General features: G+C 43.9%; 1 protein-coding gene across 1 annotated transcript in view; it reads left to right on the top strand.

Moving 5' to 3' along the window:
* Positions 1-17595, top strand: part of APBB3 (amyloid beta precursor protein binding family B member 3) — a 161911-nt gene that overhangs the window by 109373 nt on the left and 34943 nt on the right. Inside the window, exons 7-9 of the mRNA XM_069763769.1 lie at positions 11393-11507; positions 12789-12876; positions 15121-15204. Coding sequence (XP_069619870.1) covers positions 11393-11507; positions 12789-12876; positions 15121-15204 — 287 coding nt within the window. The remainder of the gene's footprint in view (positions 1-11392; positions 11508-12788; positions 12877-15120; positions 15205-17595) is intronic.

Below are 17595 nucleotides of genomic sequence, written 5' to 3'. Positions count from 1 at the left end.
CCGCGTTTGGTAAAATTGATAAAGCAGTTTTATTTTTCGGGTCAGTACGATTACAGCGACACCTCATTTATATCTTTTTTTTATGTTTTGGCGCTTTTATACGATAAAAACTATTTTATAGAAAAAATAATTATTTTTGCATCGCTTTATTCTGAGGACTATAACTTTTTTATTTTTTTGCTGATGTTGCTGTATGGCAGCTCGTTTTTTGCGGGACAAGATGACGCTTTCAGGGGTACCAAGGTTATTTATATCCGTCTTTTTGATCGCGTGTTATTCCACTTTTTGTTCGGCGGTATGATAATAAAGCGTTGTTTTTTGCCTCGTTTTTTTTTTTTTCTTACGGTGTTTACTGAAGGGTTAACTAGCAGGACAGCTTTATAGGTCGGGTTGTTACGGACGCGGCGATACTAAATATGTGTACTTTTATTGTTTTTTTTTTATTTAGATAAAGAAATGTATTTATGGGAATAATATATATATTTTTTTTCCTTATTTAGGTTTTGTTTGTTTTTTATTTTTTTTACACACTTGGAAATTTTTTTTAAAACTTTTTTACTTTCTCCCAGGGGGGGACAATACAGATCGGTGATATGACAGTTTGCACAGCACTCTGTCAGATCACCGATCTGTCAAAGAGCACTGCAGCGTTACCAAGTGCCTGCTCTGAGCAGGCACTTGGTTAGCCACCTCCCTCCCTGCAGGACCCGGAGGAAGGTAGGAGACCCTCACAGCAACGCGATCACATCGCGTTGCTGCGGGGGTCTCAGGGAAGCATGCAGGGAGCCCCCTCCCTGCGCGATGCTTCCCTGCACCGCCGGCACATCGCGATCATTTTTGATCGCAGTGTGCCGGTGGTTAATGTGCCGGGGGCGGTCCGTGACCGCTCCTGGCACATAGTGCCGGATGTCAGCTGCGATAGGCAGCTGACACCCGGCCGCGATCGGCCGCGCTCCCCCCGTGAGCGCGGCCGATCGCGCTGGACGTACTATTCCGTCCTTGGGAAGTAGGGCCCACCCCACATGGACGGAATAGTACGTCCAATGGCAGAAAGGGGTTAAAGGGAAAATGTTTGTGACGCCACCTGTGGTATTCGGTCAGGGTGACCGATGCTGCTTAGGGGTCTGCTGGGGTGATGTTATGGCATCTAGATGGTATACCTTCCCACAGGTGAAGTGTGTCCCCAGGGCTTCCTAGTGTGTAGATGGTGGATGGTGGAGGATGTAAGGCGCAGTGAATAACGAGGACACAAGGGTGCAGTCTCTTTACCTTTACTGAAGGCTTCAGCATCCACAGTCCAGGGCAGGGACCACAGGGTAGGCAGAGTCCAGCCGGTCTGAAGGCAAATCCAGAGTCCCCTTATCCAGGTGGAATTCAATAGCCTTCCTCTAGCGCCTGAGTGTTGTAGTTCCCCCCTGCTGAGCAACTTGGTGAGGTCCTCACAACTATTGTAGATGTTAAGTCTCTTTCTCTCTGTCCCCCTGACGGATAGGACAAACCCGTATGACTGATGGCCTGAGGCTTTTTATAGGGACCCTAGAGATGCCCCGGCCCCCACAAGTTGCCACCTTACCTTCTGGGTTTATGGTCGGGCAGCCAACGTGGAATCAACTGTCCTGGCAGTCTCTGAAGTAACGGCATAGAGATCCTTACTCCCTTGGTGTTCTGGCTACCAGCACTGCGCTTCAGAAGGAGGCAGCCTGCTTCTAGCTGGTCTCCCTCTGATGTTCCTCTCCTTTTGCTATGACTTCGTTTCTCAATCACAGCAACACAATTCCTTTCAATGTCTCTTTCGTGGGATGCTGCCGCCTGGGATGCAGGCGCAGCTCCGTGTACCCTCGTCTTCCGCAGTCTGGAGCTGGCTGGAACCCACTCCAACCAGCCTCTGCCAAACTAGGTCGGGACTCACTGACTGTCCGACTCCTACTTCCTCCAGTCAGCTTCTGTCTAACTTCCTAACCAACCCACCAGTTTTACCTAAGTGTGAGGAGTGCCCTAGTAGATAGAAACATGGCTCCCCCTGGCGGCCTGGAGTGTGAAGTGTGTTTTGTGGTTGTGATACCTGAACAGAAGATCTCCTTCATTGCCTTCAGACGTAACATCACTCCCCCTGGTGGAAGAATAACATTACTGCAATGACCAGGACTCTGGGGTGCTGCAAGTGCATTATACTATATTGTGGACTATCCATACGGGCTCCAGTAGGTCTCCTGCAGTATTTGCGCCAGCTGTGGTGTAATTCTACTGAAGATTCATCAGAGAAATCTTCAGCCTCTTGATAATCCAGGCTTTGGTCGCAGAGTGGATTTTTGGCATATTGTCAGAGCTCAAGTTGCAGTTCAAGTGAAGGTCTGGGGTTCTGGGTTTCTTTTTATACACACACACTAATTAACCAATCATTTACTGAGCACAGGTGAGGATGTAAACTAGGATTGGGTGCATTATATGACCAGGCAACAAAACTTTTGTCTTTCCAAAATCTGACCATTCTGTGTCCATTAACTGATCAATATTTCTGCATTGATACCAATTTATTTTCTTAACCTAAACCACATTTCGGAGGGTTTCAGCTTTCAAAAGAAAAATTTATACAACCATGGGATGAATTTCACGTCAGGTTATAAGCTTTTATTTACATAACATGGATAAGCGACATAACTTCTGTCAGGGAGTGTACATACAATCAACATGGCCGCTCCTTCCTCCCCACAGTCAGTGCCCGCTCCATACTCCCCTCCAGTCAGTGCTCACACGGGGTTAATGGCAGCGCTAATGGACCGCATTATGCCGCGGTGTAACGCACTCCATTAACTCTGCTATTAACCCTGTGTGACCCTTTTTTACTAATGATGCTGCCTATGCAGCATCAATAGTAAAAAGATCTTATGTTAAAAATAATAAAAAAATAAAAAATCATCATATACTCACCTTCCGGCGCCTTTCCCGCTCCTAGCAACGCTCTGGTAACCGCTCCATGCATTGCGATCTTGTGAGATGACGACGTAGCGGTCTCGCGAGACCGCTATGTCATCATCTCGCGAGACCGCAATGCACTCTTGAGACCGGAGCGCGCGAGGAGCGTCGGTAACCGCTTCCTGGATCCAGGGGCCAATGGAAGGTGAGTATATAACTACTTTTTATTTCAATTCTTTTTTTTTTAACAGGGGTATGATGCCCACATTGCTATATATGTGGGCTGCGCAATATACAACGTGGGCTGCGCAATATACTACGTGGGCTGCGCAATATACTACGTGGGCTGCGCAATATACTACGTGGGCTGTGCAATGTACTACGTGGGCTGCACAATGTACTACGTGGGCTGCGCAATGTACTACGTGGGCTGCGCAATATACTACGTGGGCTGCGCAATATACTACGTGGGCTGCGCAATATATTACGTGGGCTGCGCAATGTGCTAACTGGGCTCCGCAATGTACAACGTGGGCTGCGCAATGTACTACGTGGGCTGCGCAATGTACTACGTGGGCTCCACAATGTACTGCGTGGGCTGCGCAATGTACTGCATGGGCTGTGCAATGTACTTCGTGGGCTGTGCAATGTACTGCGTGGGCTGCACAATATACTACGTGAGCTGTGCTATACACTACGCATACATATTCTAGAATACCCGATGCGTTAGAATCGGGCTACCAACTAGTACATACATATAGACATACAGCATATTAAACAGAGTACATACTCACCATCACCTTGTCACCTTGCAGTATTCTAGTATTAGGTCACTATGTGGTGGTAATTTGTGGTCTGATCACATTGTGGCAGTATTTATCCCCTGTATGTGGTATTACTCGGTCACCATGTGGTGGTAATTTGTGATCTGGTCACAATATGGCAGTATTTGTCCCAAATATGTGGTGGTATTCGGTCACTATCTGGTGGTAATTTGTGGTCTGGTCACAGCGTGGCAGTATTTATCCCCTGTATGTGGTATTATTCGGTCACCTTGTGTTGGTAATTTGTGGTCTGGTTACGGTGTGGTATTTGTCCATTGTATGTGGTGGTATTCGATCACTATGTGGGTGGTAATTTGTGGTCTGGTCACGGTGTGGCAGTATTTATCCCCTGCATGTAGTATTATTCGGTCACTATGTGGTGGTAATGTGTGGTCTGGTCATGGTGTGGCAGTATTTATCCCCTGCATGTAGTATTATTCTGTCACTATTTTTCGGTAGACTAGTTATGTTGTGGCGGTATTTCTCCTTGTATTGCCAACAAGGGTTTTACCACCAAATATTAAGTCTTGTTTCCCAGAGGGCTCAAATACTTATTTCTCACTGCAAAATGCAAATAAATGTATATAATTTATACAATGTGATTTTCTGGATTTTGTTTTTAATATTCTATCTTTCAATGTTAAGATGAACCTACCCTTAAAATTATAGACTGTGCATGTCTTTGTCAGTGGGCAAACTTACAAAATCAGCAAGGGATCAAATAATTATTTCCTTCACTGTATATCACATAGGACACACACTGTGGCTGTATATATGGCACACACTGCTCTAGAATATATAACACATAGGACACACATTGCTGTTCTATATATGGCACATAGGGGACACACTGCGCATGCAGAGTACAAACTCGCAATGCGTCGCTAATACAAGCCTATGGAGAAAAAAACGCATCCTGCAAACAACTTTGCAGGATGCGTTTTTTCTGCAAAACGACGCATTGCAACGTGCGTCGTACGACGCTAGTGTGAAAGTAGCCTAAGTTGTTTAATTTTGTAGAAAAAAAGCCGATCACAGACATTGCACAAAACTAAAGTAATTTCAAATGGCAACTTTCTGGCTTTAAGAAACACTAAAAGAAATCAAGAACAAATAATCTGGTAGTCAGTAATGGTTAGTTTTTTTAACTAAGCATAGGGAAAAATTATGGAATCACTCAATTCTGAGGAAAAAAATATGGAATTATGAATACAAACAAAAATAAACCACTCCAAAACATCACTAGTATTTTGTTGCACCACCTCTGGCTTTTATAGCAGCTTGCAGTCTCTGGGGCATGGACTTAATGAGTGTCAAGCAGTCTCTTCAGCAATCTGGCTCCAACTTTCTCTGATTGCTGTTGCCAGATCAGCTTTGCAGGTTGGAGTCTTGTCATCGACCATTTTCTTCAGCTTTCACCAAAGATTTGCAGTTGGATTGAGATCCGGACTATTTGCAGGCCATGACATTGACCTTATGTGTCTTTTTTCAAGGAATGTTTTCACAGTTTTTGCTCTATGGCGGGATGCATTATCATCTTGAAAAATGATTTCATCATCCCCAAACATCCTTTCAATTGATGGGATAAGAAAAGTGTCCAAAATATCAACATAAACTTGTGCATTTATTGAAGACTAGCTGAAGAGCCCGGCGTTGCCTGGGCATAGTAAATATCTGTGGTTAGTTATAGCACCTCACTTCTCTTATTTTCCCATCACGCCTCTCATTTTCCCAATCACATCTTTCATTTTCCCCCTCACATCTCTCATTTTTTCCCTCACACCTCTCATTTTCTCCCTCACTCCTCTGATTCCCCCCTAACACTTGTCATTTCAACCTCACATCTGTCATTTTCTGATCACTCCACTATTTTTCCTCACTCCTCTCATTTTGCACTCACACCTTTTCATTTTCACCTCACACCTCTCATTTTCACCTCATCACCTCAGTATATACATGTTTGTCATCTCCCTTATATATAGTATACATCTGTATGTCATCTCCTGTATATATTATATACCTGTATGTCATCTCCCCTGTATATAGTATATACCTGCTGTGTGTCATCTCCCCTATATATAGTATATACCTGAATGTCATCTCCTTCTATATATAGTATATACCTGTGTGTCATCTCCCCTGTATATAGTATATATCTGAGTGTCATCTCCTCCTGCATATAGTATATACCTGCATGTCATCTTCTATATATAGCATATACCTGTATGTCATCTCCTCCTGTATATAGTATATACCTGTGTGTCATCTCCCCTGTATATAGTATATATCTGAGTGTCATCTCCTCCTGCATATAGTATATACCTGCATGTCATCTTCTATATATAGCATATACCTGTATGTCATCTCCTCCTGTATATAGTATATACCTGTATGTCATCTCCTCCTGTATATATATGTACCTATATGTCATCTCCTCCTCTATATAGTATATACCTGTGTGTCATCTCTCCTGTATATAGTATATATCTGTGTGTCATCTCCCCTGTATATAGTATATACCTGTGTGTCATCTCCTCCTGTATTAGACCTCGTTCACACGTTATTTGCTCAGTATTTTTACCTCAGTATTTGTAAGCTAAATTGGCAGCCTGATAAATCCCCAGCCAACAGGAAGCCCTCCCCCTGGCAGTATATATTAGCTCACACATACACATAATAGACAGGTCATGTGACTGACAGCTGCCGTATTTCCTATATGGTGCAATTGTTGTAGTTTGTCTGCTTATTAATCAGATTTTTATTTTTGAAGGATAATACCAGACTTGTGTGTGTTTTAGGGCGAGTTTCGTTTGTCAAGTTGTGTGTGTTGAGTTGCGTGTGGCGACATGCATGTAGCGACTTTTGTGAGATGAGTTTTGTGTAGCAACATGCGTGTAGCAACTTTTTGTGTGTCGAGTTGCATGTGACAGGTTAGTGTAGCAAGTTGTGTGCAGCAAGTTTTGCGCATGGCGAGTTTTGCGCGTTGCGAGTATTATGTGTGGTGCCTTTTGAGTATGTGCAAGTTTTGTGTGAGGCAACTTTTGCATGTGTTGCAACTTTTGTGCATGTGGCAATTTTTCCGCGTGTGCAAGTTTTGCGTGTGGCGAGATTTTCATGAGGAGAATTTTGCACTTGTGGCGAGTTTTGCAAGAGCCTAGTTGTTGCATGTGGCGAGTTCTGCGCGTGGCGAGTTTTGAGTGGCGACTTTTGTGTTTTGACTTTTATGTGGCGAGGTTGGTGTATTTGTGGTGAAATGTGTGCTGAGGGTAATATGTGTTCAAGCACGTGGTAGTGTGTGGCGCATTTTGTGTGTGTTCATATCCCCGTGTGTGGTGAGTATCCCATGTCGAGGCCCCACCTTAGCAACTGTACGGTATATACTCTTTGGCGCCATCGCTCTCATTCTTTAAGTCCCCCTTGTTCACATCTGGCAGCTGTCAATTTGCCTCCTACACTTTTCCTTTCATTTTTTCCCATTATGTAGATAGGGGCAAAATTGTTTGGTGAATTGGAAAGTGCGGGGTTAAAATTTCACCTCACAACATAGCCTATGACGCTCTCGGGGTCCAGACGTGTGACTGTGCAAAATTTTGTTGCTGTAGCTGCGACGCTTCCAACACTTTTCCTTTCACTTTTTCCCCATTATGTAGATAGGGGCAAAATTGTTTGGTGAATTGGAACGCGCGGGGTTAAAATTTCACCTCACAACGAAGCCTATGACGCTCTCAGGGTCCCGACGTGTGACTGTGCAAAATTTTGTTTCTGTAGCTGCGACGCCTCCAACACTTTTCCTTTCACTTTTTTCCCCATTATGTAGATAGGGGCAAAATTGTTTGGTGAATTGGAACGCGCGGGGTTAAAATTTCGCCTCACAATATAGCCTATGACGCTCTCGGGGTCCAGACATGTGACTGTGCAAAATTTTGTGGCTGTAGCTGCGACGCTTCCAACACTTTTCCTTTCACTTTTTCCCCATTATGTAGAAAGGGTTAAAATTGTTTGGTGAATTGGAACGCGCGGGGTTAAAATTTCACCTCACAACGTAGCCTATGACGCTCTAAGGGTCCAGACGTGTGACTGTGCAAAATTTTGTTGCTGTAGCTGCGACGCTTCCAACACTTTTCCTTTCACTTTTTTCCCCATTATGTAGATAGGGACAAAATTGTTTGGTGAATTGGAACGCGCGGGGTTAAAATTTCGCCTCACAATATAGCCTATGACGCTCTCGGGGTCCAGACGTGTGACTGTGCAAAATTTTGTGGCTGTAGCTGCGACGGTGCAGATGCCAATCCCGGATATACACACACACACACACACACACACACACACACACACACATTCAGCTTTATATAGTAGATGTAATGACAGCCATCTCCCCAGTGCCTTTACCTGACAGGCAGCCCCATATCATCAATCTCTGTGGAAATTTGCATGTTCTCTTCAGGCAGTCATCTTTATAAATCTCATTGGAACGGCACCAAACAAAAGTTCCAGCATCATCACCTTGCCCAATGCAGATTTGTGATTCATCACTGAATATGACTTTCATCCAGTCATCCACAGTCCATGATTGCTTTTCCTTAGCCCATTGTAACCTTGTTTTTTCTGTTTAGGTGTTAATGATGGCTTTCGTTTAGCTTGTCTGTATGTAAATCTCATTTCCTTTTGGCGGTTTCTTACAGTTCGGTCACAGACATTGACTCTAGTTTCCACCCATTTGTTCCTCATTTGTTTTGTTGTGCATTTCCTGTTTTGGAGACATATTGCTTTAAGTTTCCAGTCTTGACGCTTTGATGTCTTCCTTGGTCTACCAGTATGTTTGCCTTTAACAACCATCCTATGTTGTTTGTATTTGGTCCAGATATTAGACGCAGCTGACTGTGAACAACCAACATCTTTTGCAACATTGCCTGATGATTTACCCTCTTTTAAGAGTTTGATAATCGTCTCCTTTGTTTCAATTGACATCTCTCGTGTTGGAGCCATGATTCATGTCAGTCCACTTGGTGCAACAGCTCTCCAAGGTGTGATCACTCCTTTTTAGATGCAGACTAACAAGCAGATCTAATTTGATGCAGGTGTTATTTTGGGGTATGAAAATTTATAGGGGGATTCCATAATTTTTTCCTCAGAATTGAGTGATTCCATAATTTTTTCCCTATGCTTGGTTAAAATAAAGTAACCATTACTGACTACCACATTTTTTTGTTCTTGATTTCTTTTAGTGTTTCTTAAAGCCAGAAAGTTGCCATTTGAAATGACTTTAGTTTTGTGCCATGTCTGTGATCTACTTTTTTTCTACAAAATTAAACAACTGAATGAACATCCTAAAAGGCCGGTGATTCCATAATTTTTGCCAGGGGTTGTACATGCAGCACATAAACGCACGTTCACATTGGCCATAAAACATACAAAACCTACAAGAAACAAAATGAGTAACCCTGCTGTAACTAAATAAGTAAAAAGCAAAAGTGCATTTGAATAACCCAGGGTTCTTAGTAATAATGGGGGTTTTTTTAACCAAAAATAGCATAAAAGCCATCCCACCGTCAACAAGGTGACTCTGATTGGGATGGTGCTACACTAATATTAAAACCTTACCATGTGTCAGAGTTGACCTCAGTGTGTGAATAACGGCAGACAAAAGGACTGAGTCCCAACCAGTGGACACCAGTCTAGGGAAACCTTTAAATGTAATTACCAGCTCAGGAAAGGGAGGCCACTCATTTTGTTTCTTGTAGGTTTTGTGATGCCTTGATAGGCAACCTTCTCTTTTCTCCTAGTGACCCCATGGTTAATAGCAGCAAGCTGAACTTATTGATAGTTCTGGTTCCTGTCATCTCTTTATACAGGTCCTAGAGATGAATGCAAGGAGATAGAACGGTGCAGCTGGACTGCATTTATTTCATAGATTGGGCAGTGAGCTTAATCAGCAATCTGCCCAGTCATGATGGGAAAAAAACAGAGTCTGCTTGAGGGCAAAGTTTCACTGAATAGGGTAGTCTGTAAAAACTACTTCACACATCCGTATAAAATTGGTACTTGAAGAAATAGTACCAGTGTCATCAGTGTGTTGGATCAGTGCGCCATCAGTGTTTTCCGGTATGGAAAAGGAAATTACAAGGTTTCTTCTATACTTTGCAATCTTAAACACATATAGCACATGGATGCCACACGGATGCCATCTGTACGTGTTTTACATTGACCCATAGACTTGTATTGGCCCTTGTCATTCATGCTGCCGGTAAAAAAGAGAACATATGTATAGCAGCACAGGTTATAATGGTGTAGCAAAGCCAGATAGGCTAGGGTTAAATCCTAGCTTTACAGGTTCTGATTAAATCAGGTAGCTAGCCCTGCATAAAACCAAGCTAGCTGTTCTCCTTAGTCAGTCAGCTCAGGGAAGCTGACCAGACTGGATGTGTCTTGGAGCTGAAGAGGGAAACAGTACAGAGTCCCTGTCTGAGAAGAGTCTGCACAGTCCGTGTGTATCAGTGGTTAATATGGACAATAGCTGTGTTGTTTGACTGAGCTGAGGCTAGCTTAGCCGCGTATCAGTAGCCAGGGTCAGTTCTATTTAGATAGCGCCTGGACAAAAGGCTAGGGATTTATGTTTGAGTTTGTTTTGGTGCTGTGTAAACTGGAGAAAGCAATAAAAAAATGCACGTGTTTGGACCAAAACTGCATTGCATGTGTAAACGCTAAGGCCTAATGCCTAACGCTTACCAGAGAGCGTGAAACCCTACAACGCAAAATAATTTTGAAAACAATGTAGAATTATGTAAATTAAGAAAAGAGGCTATAATCGCAATACTAACCCTGTCTGGTTTTGACATTTTTGAGTCCTCTGCTGGCCCCCTCTTTTTGCTATAGTCATTGCCTTCCTACCCGGACATGTGACCCATTTCAGCCAGTGACAAGTGTAGCAAGATATTGAGAAAAGGGGCAGTTTACCGCCAAGAATGCTCCTTCTTTGACCAAGGCTTCAGCTGATTGTTACTATCTGTATATAATCCTGGTATAAACTGTACATGTTTCTGAGAAGCAGGTGGAATATTACATGGCCCCCATTCATGTTGGCGGTGCCTTTCTGCGCTGCTTAATAAAGCGGAAGACCTTCCTCTTAACTCCTTCTCTATAGTGTTATGACCTTTCACCCAACATCATTAAGTTCTATCTAAATTTTTCACGTACGTGTTCTTTGTTTTTCAAAGAAAGGACACAAACCCATAGTTTGTAGCTCAGTGGCTGTACCCGTGTATATGACATGAGCTGCTGATCTCAGTGATTGGCTGCAGCTCTGGTGACGTGAGTCAGAGATGATGCCAACTGTAGGCTGGTGCCCGGTGCCCTGTGTGATATCACAGGTTGCCCACGTGCAGAAATCCCCACAGTTGCAGCCTTAGTTACTATCAATGAGGTTATTAATGATTGTCTGAAGAATAATCTGCCCGACTGAATGCACTTGGGCACATAATCAAAATCCGCTGCTGGCAGCTCCTTTGCAACTGCCGGCCAATGACATCACAGATGTGATCGATGGTAGGCAAGTCCAGAGATGCTACAGCCCATGGTAGCACGTTTAGGCCATGCAGGCTCCTCACATGTACTTCTGCTTTTATAATATTAATATTTATAACAATGTGTTCTTTTAGGGACTTTGCATTTGTGGCTAATGACAAAGATACCTGCATGCTGAAGTGCCATGTGTTCCATTGTGATGTCCCAGCCAAGGCCATTGCCAGTGCCCTCCATGACATGTGCTCCAAGGTAAACAGGAATTCTTAATATTTGGCTCACCTTTTAGGAAGCATTAAAGGGGTATTTCAACAGATTACAAAATATAAACAGCACATATTTTTAAATAGATCTCTTAGACCCAATGAGGCTGGTGAATGACCCAATGAAGAGGGTGTACTTACTATGACAATCCATGCGAGAATGACTGCATAATCTTTTTTAAATTTTTTCCTGCCTGATATTCAATTTAGTATTTTTTTAATCTAGTTCTATCAGGATTAAATAGCCATGCTACAGTACCCCACAGTATCCATACAGTCCCCACCACCGAATATGATGCCCCCACTGTATCACCCACATAGCATGATACTGCTTCACGTGCACTGTATGGAGTCCTCGCCCCAGCGGCACCTACACAGGCATCCCACTGGCTATTCCTCCTCCTCTGTTGCTGAGTTTGTCCCTGCTGCCAAGTCACATGACCTGTGACTTGTAGATTTTTCAATCTCTACGCAGAAGGCCTGGTGGAGTAGGGATCTGACTGCTCCCTCCTCCACAATTATATTCAATTTTGTCTATGTGTATCCTTTCCATATTTCTTGTTGGTGCATATAGAAATTATAGCCTGTATTATAATATTTACCTATGCTCATATATTAATATGGATAAAGAATATTTATATCTCATACATTTATGGCATGTCCACTGGATATGCCAAAAATGTCTGATAGATATGGAATCCATCGCCAAACGTCCGATATGGGACAACTTCTTTTATGATGCTATGTAGAAATGACTTAATTGTTAAAGGGTTTGTCCACTGCTAGTACAACCCATTCTTGATCTAAATGTTTAGTGATGATAAAAAAAAAGTATACTCGCCTCTCATACCGGTGCTGTTCCAGCGGTGTCGGCACTCGCATTCTCCGGGCTCTCGTGCAGTTGTTATGACACAAGAGTCTGGCACCCATTGTTGGCGTCACCGTCTCCACCTTCGGACAAATCGAACATCAAGAGGAAGTGAAAGAGAAGCCCTGACTTCCTCTTGATCTTCAGTTTCTCCAAAGGCGGAGACAGTGACGCCAACAATGGGTGCCAGACTCTTGTGTCATAACAACTGCACGAGAGCCCGGAGAATGCGAGTGCCGACACCGCTGGAACAGCGCCGGTACGAGAGGTGAGCATAGGCATTTTTATTTTATCAGGGCCATGCATGGGGTATAAGAAGGGGTTTTCCTAGTAGTGGACAACTTCTTTCTTTTAAACCATGTTGTAGTAAATCTCGTCATCTTTTCTTGTTACGCCCTTCAGATCATGGCAGAAAGAGCAGTGGCCAATAATACCATCACCCGGTCTGTTACCTTAGAGACCATCTCACCGGAAGACTTACCCGTACAAGGTGTGTAACAGTCTGAAAAAAGAAGTAGAACATTTCATTGTGCAAAACAAGAAAAGTCCCAAAAATGCATTATTCTACAAGGTGTGAATTTGGTACAAATAAACGCATGTGGTACGATACATGTGACGCCACTCGGAATACTTTTTTTTATGACGCCACTCAGAAGACTTTTTTTTTTAATAAAAAATAAATCTATTTAGCAAACAGTTAAAAATATCTTACCGTTTTGCTTATACACCTCCAATGCAGAGCTATTTGCGTCCATGGAATTGAATATGAAAAAACTGTGGTCTTGTTATGTTTTACTTCCACTTATTTTATTTTTTCCTTTTGATTTATTTTTTTGCTTTTAATGAATTGGATCTATAAAAAAATAGCTGCCGAGCTGAACAATATTCGATAATGATTTCTTACGCTCTATGCCTATGAAGTAGTTCGCTCAGATCTGGAGACCCGGCGGTCGGGCCAGGTCTTCCAATCCAAGAACGATCCATTTTCGATAGACGTGTGATACCGGCCAAACCATTAAGTATCTATATGGTCTCTGCATCCTTGGGCCAGTGGCAGCACAGGTGATGGCACCATCAGATCTTCTCTTTCTAGTTGACACTGATATGGATGTTAGTGAACTAAGGAGACATTTTGTGTGTATCAGTCACAAACTACCAGTACTTCTACAACCAGTGCCTATATGATACCCCGACCCATTAGAGCTCATATGTACTGGTGTACTGAGCTGCGTCAGACTCGCAGTGCTGCCTTACTTCCCCTGGCATGTGGATAAGATTTTTTGGCTTAAATAATTCACTCACAAAAGATTGCATCAGAAAACCAAGTTTTATTGAGTTTTTTTTGTGAGTGTCGGGGTCAGACATAGTAAATTTCAATGAGGGAGGCCACCAGTTATAAACAAACAGTCTTTTACTGAATAACAACTTAATAGTAGTGATGAGTGAGTATACTCGTTGCTCGGGTCTCCCAGAGCACACTCAGGTGAACTCCGAGTATTTTGGCGTGCTCGGAGATTTAGTTTTCGTCGCCTCAGCTGCATGATTTACAACTGCTCGACAAGCTGAATACATGTGGGGATTCCCTAACAAACAGGCATTCCTCACATGTATTCAGGCTGTCCAGCAGCCTTAAATCATGCAGCTGAGGCAAGGAAAACTAAATCTCCTAGCACACAAAAATACTCGGAAACCACCCGAGCGTGCTCGGGGAGACCCGAGCAACAATGCTACTCACCCATCACTACTTAATAGGTATTATGTACAGCAGATAGCGGGCGCATAGAAGCATGAAGGTTTCTCTTAGTACATGGAATATCTTCAACATCTTCATATACATTTTCTGTTCTGCCTAACTCAGTGCTATATCTTCACCATTACCCAGCACAGTAATTCAGGAACCTCCCTCGTCCCCAATGACGGTACTACAGTCAGTAAGTGAGCGTACTATACTACAACCCACGGTTCCACGTCTTTTTCCCCTTAGACAAGCTACCTTGCCACTATGGCTGTTGCTGAGCTTCTCTGCTCGCCGATGCTTTAGAACTACTGCCTTGTTTCACGTTCCTTGCTCTGATAAGTCCCATTACCTCTTGGACTTGCACACTTGAGTTTCCTCTGCTGGGCTGCCTGCCCCAGACCTCATCTCCGGAGAATCACTTACTCCTTTTTGTCGCTTTCTCTTGTCTTTCCTCTGGATCACACTACCATCCTCTTGGTCTCTTCTCACATTAGGACACCCACGTCATGCGGTTCTGCTGAGTAATCGATCTAGGTACAAGCTAGTCTCTGTCTAAATCCAGACAGGAAACTCTCTCTCTGTCTCTTTACTTTAGCCTCTCCCACTCTGGGCTAGTCCTAACTGTTTCTGTTAACTACCTGTTGCTGGGCAGAATACAGCTTCATCACTAACAATACAGATTATTATACATACAAACATAATACCACATTTCAACAATACACACATCTACAGTGGGGAACATGGGCAGCATTTCCATCTACTTACAGGTGCAAAGTGGGTACTAAAAGCAAAAAACATCACCTGAACTCAATAAAAAGACTCATTTTTTTAGCGTATTTTGTACTGCACAAAATAAAATATCTATAAATAATGTGGAATAACTGTACAGTGATCATCTGTTGGATGACTATTAGCATTTTAGTGTCACGTTTTGTTCTTTATATCTGTATTATTCTGTATGTAATGATGACAGTTTGTAGTATCTTGTTGTTTTAGTTGATATTCTGGACACCGTGCGGGAGTCGATTCAGAAATATGAAGTGCTTTACCTTGGCAGTCTGCCTGTCTCAAAACCAATGGGTGAGTTATTCTTCAGACTGACACAGTTCTTAAACAATCAGTGTTGGATTGGGATGCCAAGGGCCCGCTAGGAACCAATTCCAGGCCCCCAGTTTTCGGCAATATGCAAATGTGACATTATCCTCAATCAAAAATGTATATAGCAATGAAATGGGCAGAATGTTACATGAATAAGATGCTGCCTTTGTCTGCACATAGTCATTCAAGTATATTGTGCCAAGTACAGGTCATATAAGCGGGTGGTTGCCCACCCACTCTTCTACAGGGGCCCACCGGAGGATTCTCCTGTTCTCCAGTGGGCCAGTCCAAACCTGAATACAATTGAGGTTAATGATATTCTATTTTGTTAATAAGGAAATATGCCACATAAAGATTTCATGTGCTTTAAGTGGAGATACTAGATGCAAAGTTCTCCTTGTAGCATGGGTCTAGCAGGGTGAATAACGAGAACTCTTTTTTTGCCCAAGATGAATGTAACGTGAGGATCACGGGAAAGGCAGAGGTACATAAAGTCAGCCATATGTGCCAAGTTCCATACAGCCAACACTTACCTGCCTCCACCATGATGACAACTCTCCATCTCCTCCTTCTCTTCCTCCTCATTCCCATCCTCAGTCCATCCACGTGTAGGAGAGACGGGAAGAAGGTTGTGTGGCTACTAGCCTCTGTTGTGATAGCCACCAGCGTGTTGGAGCTGGTGCTCAACCACTTGCCTCTTCTGCTCACAAAACCTTGCCAACATGTTAAGTGTGGAGTTCCAGTACGTGGTCAAGTCGCACACCAGTCGGTGAGCTGGCACTTGCATGCTCTGCTTCAGCACTGCCAGAGCGGCAGCAGCTGTAGCCGGCTTGTGGAAATGGGCACTGACGCGGCATACCTTGACCAGAGGTTCTAGCAAATATGGGTATGTTTTCAGAAACCACTAAACTACCAAGTTGAGCACATGTGCCAAGCATGGTACATGTGTGAGCTTGCCATGTTTCACAGCCATCAGCAGGTTACACCCATTATCAAACACGATCATGCCTGGTTGGAGGTTCAGCGGCAAAAAAAACAAAGATTTGTCTGGTCTATTATTCCTTTAAGTAACTGTCATGCACAGTGTGGGATGACTAAGTGCAACATGAGGGGAAGAAAGCCCAAACGCTAGGGAAAGTAGGAGTGGAGAAACCTAGGCTGATCTAATAGCACCCTGCCTCCCCTACCGTCCCTATATTGGCTCTACACCAATCATCGAGCATGAACCTAAGCCCTGTATATCCCTAGAGCTAAGCCCTGAGTAGGGAAGGGGGATAAGCACTGATCAGTCCCCACTGTACACTAAAGAGAAGAAGGGAGACAAACAAGGGGGAAGCAACTTAACTTGAGCAGACTCAGAGAGGTAACACCAAACGTCCTCCAACAGCACTAGAGAGGAAGTAAGCAGACTGCAATAGCTCCAAGCCTTCACAAGGGGTACATGTGTATATCACCGGCAACACCCTGAAACAGACTGGAAGTCTATAAATACCCAGGTTCAGGTGTGTCAGTTAGAGCCGGAGGGAGGTTGCCACTGGGTCCAAAAGTCACTTCCGGCTAATGTGGACAACATGCTCTGAGATACCACATCGGAGATGGAGGAGTAGCAGGAGGGGGTGCAGGAACTGCTGTAGGAGGTGGAGGAAACCCTAATAGAAGTAGGGTCGGAAATACTCGGCATCGGGAACACATGTGCTGTGCCAGGTTGTGACTCGGCCCAGGCTTCCACAATGTTCATCCAGTGTGCCGCCAGGGAAATGTATTGTCCCTGGCCACAAGTGCTTGTCCACGTGTCGGTCGTTAAGTGGATGATGCCGTTAAGTGCCTTGGTTAGGGCATGGGTAAGGTTCCTGGACACGTGTTGGTACAAGGCAGGGATGCCACTGCAGGAGAAAAAGTAGCGGCTGGGGACCGAGTACCAATGGACAGCTACCGCCTTGAGTTAGTGGAAATCCTCTGTGTTTACAAGCCTGGGAATGTGCCGTTTAGCATTTGGGACTGTGGAGTGTGGCTGGGAGCTTTCTTTTTCATTCCAAGGCCTGGGATAGGGACAGCTGAACGTTGGGCTGGGACAAGGATTTGAAAGTGCCTGATGATGGTAAGTCAGAATGTGCCAGGATAGGTGCAGGGCAGGAGGCATTTGCGCCAGTGTTTAGGACAGGGATTGGGAAGCACCTAGCACAGGGGGAGAGGTAGTGGTGTCACTCGATGGCACTAACTGTGGAGCCAGGGGATTGGCCATCCATATCGGGTGCTTAGATTGCATGTGCCTGATCATGCTGGTGGTGGTTAGGTTCCTAGTGGTCGTGCCCCTGCTGATCTTGGCATGGCACAGGTTGCAAATCGCCATTTTGTTAGTCTTGGAACTTTATT

The sequence above is a fragment of the Ranitomeya imitator genome, chromosome 4 (assembly GCF_032444005.1).
Source record: "Ranitomeya imitator isolate aRanImi1 chromosome 4, aRanImi1.pri, whole genome shotgun sequence".
Classification (NCBI taxonomy): domain Eukaryota; kingdom Metazoa; phylum Chordata; class Amphibia; order Anura; family Dendrobatidae; genus Ranitomeya; species Ranitomeya imitator.
Note: the sequence above shows the minus strand (reverse complement) of the source record. Positions and strands in the feature narration are given on the sequence as shown.